The 14,773-nt window shown below is 44.6% G+C and overlaps 1 protein-coding gene across 1 annotated transcript in view; it reads right to left on the bottom strand.

Moving 5' to 3' along the window:
• Positions 1-10,812, bottom strand: part of nherf1b (NHERF family PDZ scaffold protein 1b) — a 100,391-nt gene extending 89,579 nt beyond the window's left edge. Inside the window, exon 1 of the mRNA XM_055654039.1 lies at positions 10,209-10,812. Within this exon, the coding sequence (XP_055510014.1) occupies positions 10,209-10,643 (435 nt within the window). The 5' untranslated portion in view covers positions 10,644-10,812. The remainder of the gene's footprint in view (positions 1-10,208) is intronic.
• Between the last annotated feature and the right edge of the window lie 3,961 nt (positions 10,813-14,773).

The raw sequence follows: 14,773 nt of genomic DNA, 5'->3' as shown, positions 1-14,773 counted from the left end.
TTCAGCCTCTAGCCAACACATCAATATTTCTGCCACCTTCAACATAACTCTACTACCAGTCACATACGAAAGAGATGCAACACCTGTTCCTATACCACCTCGCTCACTTCCATCCAGGGACCCCCAACTTTCCAAGTGAGACAGAAGTTCACCTGCAAGTCTTCCAGCCTTGCCCACTGCATAGAGTGCAAATTCTGTACTCTGTTCAATGATGGAATAACCTGCCAGAACTCCAGTTGCAGGTACATTGCATCTTCTGAAGGGAAATATTATAAGAATACAGAGACACAATACAATCCTGTGCACAGCAGGACATACAGAATGGGCTGCACAAAGACATCAACGCTGGAACACGGGCTTCTCAAGAGTCTTGGTCAATGCTTATCCCGCATTTAACATCATTAACATTACTTGGTCATTCCCTTAGAAGTCGCATTTCTTTCTATAGAACAGCCAGCACTGACACTGCAGCCATTTTAAGCCAATACTGTGGATTCTTAATTAAAAACCACATGAGCTGCACCAATAAAAGAGCAGCACTATTGCACCACAGTTCCTGTTTTCAGTGAACTAGCTGCTTAAAGCTGTTAACTTTTAACGGTCTTGGTTACCAATCTGTACAGAAGCTCTCAGTGAGCTTGCAACAGTGATGTAGCCCACGAAATAAACAGTAAATCTCATTGCTGGATGCCCAAATGTTTCAATCAGAAGTTCATCTTTAATTTTCTGATAAAGAATAGTTTAAGGCTAAAACACATGTCCAGCCATAGATTATACAGACATAAATACAAATAGGTTGGTTAGTAAGTTGGCATAAGACACCAATATGACAGACATGCCTACGGTGAGGCTGCCAGAGAATACAACAGGATGTCGATCGGTTAGATATATGTGGAGCAATTGCAGATGGCATTTAATACAAACAAGTGTGAGGTGCTGCACTTTGAGAGGCTGAATGCAATGGGAGCGTATACAGTTAATGGCAAGGCCCTTTACAGCACTGATGTTCAGAGGGATCTCAGCGACCAGGTCCTTAAGCACCCTGAAAGTGGCTACACAAGTAAATAGACTCAAGGCGGCGTTTGGTTTGCTTGCCTTTATGGGTCGAGACATTGAGTATAACAGTCAGGAAGTTATATTGCGGCTTCATAACATTTTGGTCAGACCATATTTAGGATCTTGTGTGCAGTTCTGGTCGCTCTATTGCAGCAAGGTGGTTGAAGCTTTGCAAAAGGTTCAGACGAGGTTTACCAGAATGGTGCCTGGATTAGAAGGCATTAGCTATTAAGCTGGAAAGAGTGCAGGAACGATTTAGGAGGATGTTGTCAAGACTCAAGGGACTGAGTTACAGGGAGGGATTGGAAAGTCTGGGACATTATTTCTTGAAGCATAGGAGACTGGGGGATGATCATATACAAGTGTATAATATTATGAAGGGCATAGATAACGCAAATGCACACAGTCCTTTTTCCAGGACTGGGGAATCAAGAACTAGGGAGCTTAGATTTAAGGTGAGAGAGGACCCGAGGGGCAACTTTTTCCACTTAAAGGATGTTACGTATACAGAACAACCCGTCAGATGTAGATGATGCAGGTATGACAACAGTTAAAAAGACATTAGGACAGTACATGATAAGGAAAGCTTTAAAGGCTACGGGACTAACACAGGTAAATGGGACTACCTTAGATTGGCTTCTTGATCAGCATGACGAGTTGGGCTAAAGAGTCTGTTTCCATATTGTTTGACTTTGTGACTAAGTTCAGAATTTCCATGCAAGTGTATGGGAACATAACGCTCCAAACTTGTTGTTAGCTGCTTATCACCAGTTTCACAAATGTGCCCGATGCTGGTTTCACACTTACACTGGAAATTGCAGTTTTATAGAACTTTAGTTAGGCCACAATTGCAGTATTGTGTCATTTTGGTCACCCTGTAACAGAAAGTATGTGGAGGCTTTGTAGAGAACGCAGAAGTGGTTTACCAGAATGCAGCCAGGAATTGATAGTATTATCTGTGGGATTAAATTGGACAAACTTCAATTGCATTTTCTGCAGTGTTGGAGGTTGAAATAAGTTCAGAATATTTAAAAAAAAATGAGAGGTATAGATAGTGTTGAAATGTCAAAGCGTAGAAGGCATAACTTTAAGATCAGAGCGGGAAAAGGATGTGCAAGGCAAATTTAAAAACAGTACGAGGGGGTGCCTAGAACACTCGGACAGGAGTGGTGATGGAAGCAAATACGATAGCTGTGTTGCAGAGGCTTTTAGATAGACATGTGACTATGCGGAGAATGGAGGGATACGGATCAAATGCAGGCAGAGATGGGCTTATTTTGGCATCACATTCAGCACAGACATCGTGGGCAGAAGAGCCTGCTCCAATGCTGTACTGTTCTAAGCGTTTGCAAAATAACTTGAACCTGGTTAGCCCTGATACAGCGAGTTCTGCCCCAGTAACTTCAAAGCAAGTTGGGGATCAGCGCAATGGTGGGAGTTTGGGATTGTTTTTGTTATCTCAGTTTAATCAGCAGTGTGGTATAGCTAATGGAGCAGCTGCCTCGCAGCACTGGGTTCAGCACTGGGGAATTGGGTTCAATTCCAACTACAGGTGCACTCTGTGAGGGGTTTGTACTTTCTATCTGTGACCATCTGGTCTTCCCCGGGTGTTCCAGTTTCCTCAACATACCTATGACGTGTGGGATGGTACATTAGTTGGCCATGATAAATTGCCCCATCTGTGGTAAAATCTAGGAGAGTATATAGGATCGCAAGGAGAATAAAATGGGATTAATGTAGAATTATTGTAAATGGGTCTGTTGAAGGTCAGTGCAGACTCGATGGGCCCACAGAGGCCCACTAATAGAAACATAGAAATTAGGTGCAGGAGTAGGCCATTCGGCCCTTCGAGCCTGCACTGCCATTCAATATGATAATGGCTGATCATCCAACTCAGTATCCCGTACCTGCCTTCTCTCCATACCCTCTGATCCTCTTAGCCACAAGGGCCACATCTAACTCCCTCTTAAATATAGCCAATGAACTGGCCTCGACTACCCTCTGTGGCAGAGAGTTCCAGAGATTCACCAGTGAAAAATGTTCTTCTCATCTCGGTTTTAAAGGATTTCCCCCTTATCCTCAAGCTGTGACCCCTTGTCCAGGACTTCCCAACATCGGGAGCAATCTTCCTGCATCTAGCCTGTCCAACCCCTTAAGAATTTTGTAAGTTTCTATAAGATCCCCCCTCAATCTCCTAAATTCTAGAGAGTATAAACCAAGTCTATCCAGTATTTCTTCATAAGACAGTCCTGACATCCCAGGAATCAGTCTGGTGAACCTTCTCTGCACTCCCTCTATGGCAATAATGTCCTTCCTCAGATTTGGAGACCAAAACTGTACGCAATACTCCAGGTGTGGTCTCACCAAGACCCTGTACAACTGCAGTAGAACCTCCCTGCTCCTATACTCAAATCCTTTTGCTATGAAAGCTAACATACCATTTGCTTTCTTCACTGCCTGCTGCACCTGCATGCCTACTTTCAATGACTGGTGTACCATGACACCCAGGCCTCGCTGCATCTCCCCTTTTCCTAGTCGGCCACCATTTAGATAATAGCCTGCTTTCCTGTTTTTGCCACCAAAATGGATAACCTCACATGTATCCACATTATACTGCATCTGCCAAACATTTGCCCACTCACCCAGCCTGTCCAAGTCACCTTGCAGTCTCCTAGCATCCTCCTCATAGCTAACACTGCCCCCCAGCTTAGTGTCATCCGCAAACTTGGAGATATTGCCTTCAATTCCCTCATCCAAATCATTAATATATATTGTAAATAGCTGGGGTCCCAGCACTGAGCCTTGCGGTACCCCACTAGTCACTGCCTGCCATTGTGAAAAGGACCCGTTTACACCTACTCTTTGCTTCCTGTTTGCCAACCAGTTATCTATCCACATCAATACTGAACCCCCAATGCCATGTGCTTTAAGTTTGTATACTAATCTCTTATGTGGGACCTTGTCGAAAGCCTTCTGGAAGTCTAGATACACCACATCCACTGGTTCTCCCCTATCCACGCTACTAGTTACATCCTCGAAAAATTCTATAAGATTCGTCAGACATGATTTACCTTTCGTAAATCCATGCTGACTTTGTCCAATGATTTCACCACTTTCCAAATGTGCTGCTATCCCATCTTTAATAACTGACTCTAGCAGTTTCCCCACTGCCGATGTTAGACTAACTGGTCTGTAATTCCCCATTTTCTCTCTCCCTCCCTTCTTAAAAAGTGGGGTTACGTTTGCTACCCGCCAATCCTCAAGAACTACTCCAGAATCTAAAGAGTTTTGAAAGATTATTACTATGCATCCACTATTTCTGGAGCTACTTCCTTAAGTACTCTGGGATGCAGCCTATCTGGCCCTGGGGATTTATCGGCATTTAATCCATTCAATTTACCCAACACCACTTCCCGACTAACCTGGATTTCACTCAATTCCTCCAACTCCTTTGACCCGTGGTCCCCTGCTATTTCCGGCAGATTATTTATGTCTTTCTTAGTGAAGACGGAACCAAAGTAGTTATTCAATTGGTCCGCCATATCCTTGTTCCCCATGATCAACTCACCCTGTTTCTGACTGCAAGGGACCTACATTTGTTTTAACTAATCTCTTTCTTTTCACATATCTATAAAAACTTTTGCAGTCAGTTTTTATGTTCCCTGCCAGTTTTCTTTCATAATGTATTTTTCCTTTCCTAATTAAGCCCTTTGTCCTCCTCTACTGGTCTCTGAATTTCTTCCAGTCCTCCGGTATGCTGCTTTTTCTGGCTAATTTGTACGCATCATCCTTCGCTTTGATACTATCCCTGATTTCCCTTGTTATCCACGGATGTACTACCTTCCCTGATATATTCTTTTGCCAAACTGGGTTGAACAATTTTTGTAGTTCATCCATGCAGTCTTTAAATGTTTTCCATTGCATATCCACCGTCAACCCTTTTAGAATTAATTGCCAGTCAATCTTGGCCAATTCACGTCTCATACCCTCAAAGTTACCTTTCTTTAAGTTCAGAACCATTGTTTCTGAATTAACAATGTCACTCTCCATCCTAATGAAGAATTCAACCATATTATGGTCACTCTTGCCCAAGGGGGCATGTACAACAAGACTGCTAACTAACCCTTCCTCATTACTCATTACCCAGTCTAAAATAGCCTGCTCTCTCGTTGGTTCCTCTACATGTTGATTTAGACAACTATCCCGCATACATTCCAAGAAATCCTTTTCCTCAGCACCCCTGCCAATTTGATTCACCCAATCTATATGTAGATTGAAGTCACCCATTATAACTGTTTTGCCTTTGTCGCACGCATTTCTAATTTCCTGTTTGATACCATCTCCAACTTCGCTACTACTGTTAGGTGGCCTGTACACAACACCCACCAGCGTTTTCTGCCCCTTAGTGTTTCGCAGTTCTACCCATACCGATTCCACATCCTCCAAACTAATGTCCTTCCTTTCCATTGCGTTAATCTCCTCTCTAATCAGCAACGCTACCCCACCTCCTTTTCCTTTCTCTCTATCCCTCCTGAATATTGAATATCCCTGGATGTTCAGCTCCCAGCCTTGGCCACCCTGGAGCCATGTCTCCGTGATCCCAACTATATCATAGTCATTAATAGCTATCTGCACATTCAACTCATCCATCTTATTACGAATGCTCCTTGCATTGAGACACAAAGCCTTCAGGCTTGTTTTTACAACACTCTTACCCCTTATACAATTATGTTGAAAAGTGGCCCTTTTTGATTTTTGCCCTGGTTTTGTCTGCCTGCCACTTTTACTTTTCACCTTGCTACCTATTGCTTCTATCCTCATTTTACACCCCTCTGTCCCTACGCTCACACATTTAAGAAACCCTTTCCCTTTAACTCCATCCTCCACTATCCCATTCGACACCCCACTGTGCTGCATCTCTCTATGATCCTGATCAAAGTGTTTCATGTTATTGTTTTTTAAGCATAGATTGACTAATTGTGAAACAGTTATAAATGTTTGAATGTTTGTGAACATTTGGCAGCCAACCATCACACAATACATGGGCAGGGATGCCCGCAGTCTCTTGCAGTGATTTGCCAGCTGAAAGCTGCTGCAATGGAATCACTGCCGAGGCTGGAGCTAGTATCTTTCAGCAAACTGGTGCTTGGAGTAGCACACTAATTATTTAAACCTTCTTGTGTGGGTCAGGTTCAAGCAATGTTGGCTCACCGCCACTGACCACAAACTCTAAGCCCTCATTTTATTCTCTAGAATTGCATGTACGCGGTGATTAAAATGGTCAGGATGGTCCAACACCAGTCCCAACTTTGAGATTGAAGAGTCAATGTCGTAATCAGGATATTTATCATTTAGTCTTGTGTGTTCAATATCCCAGCAGTCGTTAGCTGTACATGCGAAGAACTATGAACAGGATTTTAATCGTGAATTATAGCCTCTGATCAACATTTCATTATGTTGTGTGGGATTTTTATACAGCAATCAGAATGTGACTATTTAGCTATATTCAGCGGAATAGCTACATGGAGCCAACATTATTTGTAATTTTTAGTGATGGAACAATTAGCAAGTTTGTACACCAGCTGGATATAGTCCACAATATAGCAAGGGTGCTATTTTGGTAGGAATAAGAGCTTTATGATGAAACTTGATCTATTGTAAGCAAAACACAATGTGCTGGAGGAACTCAGCAGGTCAGGCAACATCTGGAGAGGAAATGGACAAAGGATGTTTCAGGTCTGGACCCTTCTTCATAGCAACTTGGGGGAGGGTGTTGGAAAAGCAAGATGGAAGTGGGACAAAGTACGGCAGGTTATTGGTAGATAAAGATTTAGGAATGTTTTAATCGACAGATGGGTGGTCAAATGTTTACTCAACCCACCTGCCAATCAATAACCCCCCCCCCCCCCCTGTATCCGCCTATCACTTGCCAGGCTTTGTCCCACACCTACATCTTTTTTCCAGCTTTCTCCCCTCTTACTACAAGCAGTCTGAAGATGAGTCTCGACCAGAAACATGGTTTGTCCATTTCCTCCACAGATGCTGCCTGACCTTCCGAGTTCCTAAAACACTTTGTGTTTTTGCTCAAGATTCCAATATCTGTAGTTCCTCGTGTCTCTCTTCATCCATTCGAATAGAACAACTAGCAACTCATGTGTTCATATTATGAAAAAGGTACAGTTTCTCTGTGCTTGTTTTTCTCAAAGACGAGGAGAGCACTTGAGCAACACTTGTGGGCGTAATTCGGTTGCTTGAATGGAAGCAATGAGGTGAAGGACATGTTACACTTTGTGTGGTGGTTTGTGATGTTTCCATCTACAACATTAATACATCAACAGGGCTAATTGAGCAGCACGGTTACAAATACCAGGGAAAGAATGGTTTAGACTGAGAGTTCAGTTTCAGATACTTAACCCATGTACAGGAGAAGAAATCTGAGGCGCCTTATTCAAGTCTGACTGATGACTGAAGTGAACTAAAATACGACACCACAAACTCATGAATTTTAGATATACATTCAAAACTAAACCCAGCAGCTACCAGCTGTGATTCACTCAATGCCCTAAAACAGCTCGTTTTAAAAGTGGTTCGACTCACCCGAGGCATGCTCAGTACCCAGGGCAAGGAGAAAAGTAAGGTTTTTCCTCCCCAAATTATCTCCTCTTGATGGTGGCAGGGCATACATTGGAGGAGGTCTAATTGTCCAATGAGACAACAGCCAGGACACCCACAAACTGTGGGAGGAGTAGGCGAGGTGACCCTTCTCTGCAAGTTCAAGCAATGAGGAAATGATCCTTTCCAGACCACTTTCGCCCACAGGTAACAATAGCAGATAAACCCTGTTCCACCCAATAAGGTGATCACAGGCCCTATCAGAAGCCCATTCGCAATGAGCCCCTATCCTCTGTGACCACCATACAAGTAGAGTTTGTATTGTGAGCCCATGATGTCAAGAGGTTGGCAATGTGCAACAAGAAAGGCGGACTTGTATTTATCGAGTGCCTTTCATAAGCTCGGAGTATCAATGCTCGAAAACCAATTGAGATCTTTAAGCGTTGCTGTCAATGTGTAAACCACAGCAGCCAATATATATTCAGAAATTGGCACAAGCAATTACACAGTAATGACCAAATTACTCGAGTTTCAAATTAATCACATTTCTGGGAGATTTGACCCTGGGACAGAACAATGAAGCAAATTCTTCTACTCTTGGCATCTTTTAAGTTTGTCCAAGAAGCCAAGTCTTCTCTTATTTCATCTAAGAGATGGTACCACCAAGGAACGGGGCAGCACTGGGACGTCAGCATGAATATAATACGTATACACCTGGAGAGCAGCTCGAATCCTGTGATTTGGAACACTCACTTTAAATTGTATTACAAATCACAGCCTACCAATGCGCTGCGGATTATTGCAAGGGGTGCCAAACTTCGAGCTGTGTAAATGGACCCTTCACTTCAAAGTGCACTCATCCTTACACAAACACCAAAGGGATGGCTTTCAGACTCATTGTGCAGGTACAAGCAGCACCCAGACAAACATCAGGGCAGTGATGATCCAATACTCATCCATTCAATAATGACACAGCTGCTGGATAACCTGCATGTAACAAAGGGACGAGGTACTAAAACGCAGCTGCAACCATGACTAGGATGAGAATTCAACAGAACACAGAGGGCACTCGGTCCATTCAAGTGTAGAACACTAACTGAGCTGAAAACGCGCATTACAAAGATGCTATCATGTACCTCATTGGAGTCCTTTAATCGGACTTTACTCGACTTTATCTTGCACTTTATTCACTTTATCGTGCATCTGCACACTGGATGACTCGAATGTAATCATGTATTGTCTGTGCTGACTGGTTAGCACGTAACAAAAGCTTTTCACTGTTCCTAGGTACACGTGACAATTCAAAATAAATTAAAATCCGGGTGCCCCGCTGAATTATGCCATCAGCAATATCCGAATCTACACCAATTCAAAAAAAGTACTGACATTTCTCTTTCTATCTCTCTCTCACACACACATACGCGAAACAATTCCTCCCCCACACACGTACACAGAAATAATGAATCTTCCACTTCGCCACCAAGAAACCTTTCTTGGAGATGTGCCTAAACTCCTGCGTTTCACAACGCAACGGCCTGGAAGAAAGAATGGCCGGTACACAAAAAAGCTGGAGAAACTCAGCGGGTGCAGCAGCATCTATGGAGCGAAGGAAATAGGCAACGTTTCGGGCCGAAACCCTTCTTCAGACGGGTTCATTCAGAAAGAATGGCCACTTGGAATAAACATCCAACTTCCAGCAGCGAAGCCGATATCCTGATTGCTGGGAACCAGGTTTGATCCAGGTGTTATTCTGCCTGTTTCTAAAACAACCTCAACGCCTATGTTAAAGACCAGCAGTAAACGCGAACGGCGCTTAAATCAGATCTGGTGACTGACTGGTCACTGAAGTCCCCGAACGGCGGGTCACGTATTGTTCCGGACACGACTGACAACTCCGATCAAACCAGACACTCCACCTCACTCCGAGCTTCAAAACAAACCTGACACGGACATTGCTGCTGAAACAACCCTCCAATCTTATAAGAGCTAAATAAACTCAAGCTGGACTTTATTTTTCTGTTCCCAAAAGGAAACCGCCCAACATCCCCGCGGGAGAGGAAGCCTCCCTCCCCCACCGCCGTCCAGGACATCCGCTCAGCTCCCTCCCGCTCACATCGAGCCTCCTCCCGCACCGTGTGACCGCCCGCCCGCCGCAACAACCGATCCGGTGGCAGGGGACTCTGCCCAGCCCGTGTCCAGTGCACTGGCAGTGAGCCACTCGGCCCCTCCTGCTGTGCTCGGCTTCACAATAAGAGCCGAGCTGGTCTCTAACCTCAGCGCCACTTCCCCGCACAACTCCCAAATGTCTCGATTCCCCGAGGAACGTATCGCTCTCTCGGAATCGCTTCCGCCTTGTTTCGAACCGCGGGCTCGAATGTGACCACCACTCCGCTTCTTAACAGGTGCCCCGGGCAGGGTGGCTGGGCTCCTGGTTCACACCCGAAGCGTCCGAGGGAAGCGGAGCGAGTGCAGAGGCGGGCTGTGACACTCAGCTACCCAGCCCGAATCAGGCTCCCAACGCGAGCCGGGCCGCCACGTACCTTATCGCTGCTAGTCTGAGACACGCTGTCAGCCTGATTGAGCTCGGCTGTCGGTGTTGGGTCTTTGGGCTCGGGCAGCTGCTCGGCGCCCTGCTCCTGGTCCGGGATGCCGTGGATATACTCTTCCTTACACTCCAGCCCCATGCTCTTCAGCAGCTCGTCCGTCTCCTTGTCCACCACTAGCAGCCGCGTCTCGTTGGCCACTGCCTTGATCTTCTGCACCACTTGCTGGTGGCTGTCCTGCTCCACGTTGTCGCCATTGACATGCACCACCCTGTCACCGGCCTTCAGCCCCGCTCCCTCGGACGGCGAGCTCTCTTCCACCAGGCGGATGAACTGACCCGTCTTGCCCTTCTCCCCGTGCAGATGGAACCCGTAGCCATTGGGGCCCTTGCTGATGACACAAAGCCGCGGCCTGAGCTGGTCTTTGGTCATGATGCTCCCCGCCTTTCCGCGCTCTCTCGACCGAACACTTTGTAGCGATCTGGGACCAAACTGCAACAAACTATCCAAAGGATACAAAGTGGCGGCGCGCTCCCGCTCACGGCTCCGACACACCCGACTGAAAGCTCTGCCCTCCTATCAGTGTAGGCTGAGGGAACATGACCACAGGTTAATCCCCACAATCATCCAACCAGCCTCTAGTATGGCAAGAGGGCGGCCCCTTCCCTGATTAATATTTATAGCACTTTGTTGATAAGCGAAAGAAGCTGCTTCTCGTCATAAATTCGTTCGATGCATTTAAAACTGTGTTTCGCTTAATAAATGTCAAGTTTTATATATTTTAAATGCCATATGTTAATAGTTTAGCTGTAAAATGCCGAATATTTACAAAGCCCAGTCACGGTTGCCCAGCAACCCGTGATTTACCTGTCCGGAATATTGATTTGGAGCAAACTGCGGCTGTGCCAAGTACAAGTTTCAGGAACAATTACTGAAAATGCAATAACTGGAACGCAAGCATCCCGTTTTATTTAGACTGCATAATTATTTTTTTTAAACTTGCAAAGTTCAAAGCAGAGCTAAAATCTTTTTTTCAATCAATTAAAGTAAACAAAAAAGTGGGGTAGTTTATCTTCACTATCGTCCTGCATGTGCTGCCGCTTACTTGGTGCAGTGGGAACTGTTCAAAATGCATTAACTATTCTTGTGAAAGGAGCCGGGGGAGGGAAGGGGGCGGAATTTAAACTAATTTGAGCACATTGAGCAAAATAAGTTGCATTAGATAGGAGTAAAAATGCATGGATTAGGAGAAAAATAACATCAGAACAAGTAATAACAATTTTAGACAGAACCAGACTAAGAATACAGGCTCTAAGACTGTAAATAAATGCAAGAAGCGTATTAAAAGAGATTAGTGAGCAGCGGCGCAGTTCACCAGTTAGGATTAGGATGTCATGGCAACGGCCGAGACCTGTCTTGAAAAGGGATTCGGAATGGTTTTTCAATATTCCTGGACATAAGGCGTTCAATGACAATAGGGAAGAATGGAGATGAATATTTTAGAATTGAGGAGAGGGATGCCTTGGAATGAGTAAGCTAGAATCTCTGTTTGAATTTAGAGAAAAAATAAACATTGTGATTACTTTTGGTTTAGTTTAGTTTAGTTAAGCGATACAGCGAGGAAACAGGCCCTTCGGCCCACCGAGTCCGTGCCGACCAGAGATCACCCGAGACTTCTGGGACTGGTGTGGAGTTGCAGGGTGATGCAAAGGATATTGAGGAGACATTTGCAGGAAAATTGCAAAGATGTACAAGAAGTGTAGAGAATTGAAATTGAGAGTCTTCAAGTGTCCAAATGTAGATTGGGGAACCAATTACGTAAGGGCCAAAGAGGAAGATGAGTTGCTGAAGTGGGTTCAGTTAAACTTTCTTGATAAGTACATTAAAGGGAGGTTGTGTTGCCTGGTTCTAGAAACAAGCCAAGTCAAGTGGAGCAAATATCGGAGGATGGGAACCTAGGAAATTGGAATCATCGACTAGCAACTGGTTAGAATAACCATGGGAAAGGAAATTAATGATAGGGCTCCACGTATAATCAACGTGAAAGACAGTACAATAGGCAGTCAGTTTAATGAAACTGAAATTGAGGCTGATTTCTGGTTCCACGTGAAGTAAAAGAAATGGAGACAATGTGAGGAAATGGTCAGCAAAAATACAAGCAAATCCAAAAATATTCTAAAGGCATTTCACCCGGAGAAGCTTTGTAAAGACGCTAAACACATTAGCTCTCCCTCCCATTCCCATACTGACTTACTGGTCTCCTCCACTGTCAGAGTGAGGCCCAATGCAAATCGGTGGGACAGCATCTTATATTTCGTTTTGGCAGCTTACAACCCAGCAGTATGAATATTGATTTCTCTAACTCCAAGTAACCCTTGCTTTCCTTCTCTCTTTCTCCTTCCCCCACCCTAGTTGTCCGACTAGTTTCCCTGTCCTGATTAATTTTTCTGATTGTATGCCTCGTTGTCACCTTCTCCCCCAGTTAACAATAAACCATTCTACATTTACTTGAACATCGTCTGCTTTGATCTGTCATTTTCACACCATATCCATCCATATCTCTAGTCCCCCTCTCCCCAGACTCTCAGTCGGAAGAAGGGTTTCGACCCGAAATTTCATCCATTCATTCTCTCCAGAGATGCTGCCTGTCCCGCTGAGTTACTCCAGCATTTCATAAGTTAATAAGTGGTAAAAGCACAATTAGGCCATTCGGCCCATCAAGTCTACTCCACCATTCAATCATGGCTGCTCTATCTTTCCCTCTTAACCCCATTCACCTGCCTTCCCATAACCCCAGACCACATTCTGGTCTAACTCCTCAGTTTGTGGAAAAATCAAAATTAACTAGTGATCCTTCCAAATTACAGTGTTCTGTGTTGAAAGAACAGATGGAAATCTGTGTGCCGTGGGATATGGGGGTCCTGTGATAGTCGTTGTGATCCTACAAACACAGAACCATTGATCATAAGATCATTTTGCGTCTATCCCTGCATATCTAGCCTTGCCTTATAACTGAAGGCAGCAAGTGCAGGTAACATTCTGGTGAATCCTTTCTGCATCCTTACCAACTTTATGACACCCCTCCTTCAGCTTGGCCATCAGTACTGCATATAGCATTCCAAATATGGTTTCAGCAGCAACTTGTACAGATGTATCATTGTCTTCCTAACCTGTTACTCAATACTCTTCACAAAGAAGGCAAGTGTGCCAAATGCTTTCTTCACCGCCTTGTCCACCAAACTCGCCACTTTAAAGGAACCATGAACCCATACTCCCAGATTTCTGTTCTATAATACTCTCCAGGCCTCTGCCATTTACTGTGTAAGCCCTACTCTGGTTTGACATAGCTAAGTGCAACACCTCACACTTTTCAAAGTTAAATTACATTTGCCATTCCTTGGCCCATTTTCCCAATTGATTTTAAACCTGTTGTCAAGAGCCGGTCATAGCGCACATCAACAATATTCTCCCAGACAGCCTCGATCCATTTCCATTAGCCTCACGCCACAACTGGTCCACGCCAGTGTCAAGACCACAACCTCTCCTTCAATGTCAGCAAAATGAAGAAGCTAGTCGTCAACTTTAGGGAGTGGGGTGGTGTACCTGCCCCAGTCTGCATCAATGATGCTGAAGTGGAGGCTGTTGAGGGCCGTAAATATCACCAATAATTTGCCCTGGTCAACCACATTAATGCTACAGCCAAGAAAGCACATCAAAGCCCTTATTTCCTCACAAGGTTGCAGAAATCCCAAATAAAAAAAAACTCAGCTAGCCCTTGCTTTCTCTCTCTACCCCCTCCCTCATCCCAGTTCTCCCACCATTCTTACTGTCTCCGACTACATTCTATCTCTGCCCCGCCCACTCCCCTGACATCAGTCTGAAGAAGGGTCTCGACCCGAAATGTCCCCCATTCCTTCTCTCCAGAGATGCTGCCTGTCCCGCTGAGTTACTCCAGCATTTTGTGTCCACCTTCGATTTAAACCAGCATCTGCAGTTCTTTCTTACACCAGAAAGGGAAGGGGCCATTAGGGGCAACAGGCACACAGTGCATGGTGCCAGAAAGTATAGGCGTGGTCCTCAATTAATATTTTACATCGGCATTTACAAAAGAAACAAACATATAGTGAGGGGAAAGGTGAAAGTCAAGTGTAGTTCATCATAAATAAAGAGGAGGTACTCAATGTCTTGGCAGGCTTAAAGCCAGATTGGGTGGGATTATGCTGTTGCTATGGAATGCAAGGGGAGAGATTAGTAGAGCTCAGGCTGTATTTTAAAATCTTTTCATTAGACATAAGTGAATGGAGGACAGCATACATAGTCCTTCTTTTCAAGTAAGGCAGCAGGGAAACAGTTGTTAATTATAGACCTGTGAGCCTAACATCGGTGGTGAAGAAGATGCCGGGAAATTGGTTAGACTGAAACTAATCAAAGACAGCGAGAAAGGCTTTGTCTAGAGCAAACCAGGTCTGTCCATTTTGATTGAATTCTTTGAAGAGGTAACAAAATGTATCAATGAGGGCAGGGCATTAGATGTAATTGTTATGGACTTTAGTAATCTGACA

The sequence above is a fragment of the Leucoraja erinacea genome, chromosome 23 (assembly GCF_028641065.1).
Source record: "Leucoraja erinacea ecotype New England chromosome 23, Leri_hhj_1, whole genome shotgun sequence".
Lineage (NCBI taxonomy): Eukaryota > Metazoa > Chordata > Chondrichthyes > Rajiformes > Rajidae > Leucoraja > Leucoraja erinaceus.
This window is presented reverse-complemented; position numbering and strand designations above follow the sequence as displayed.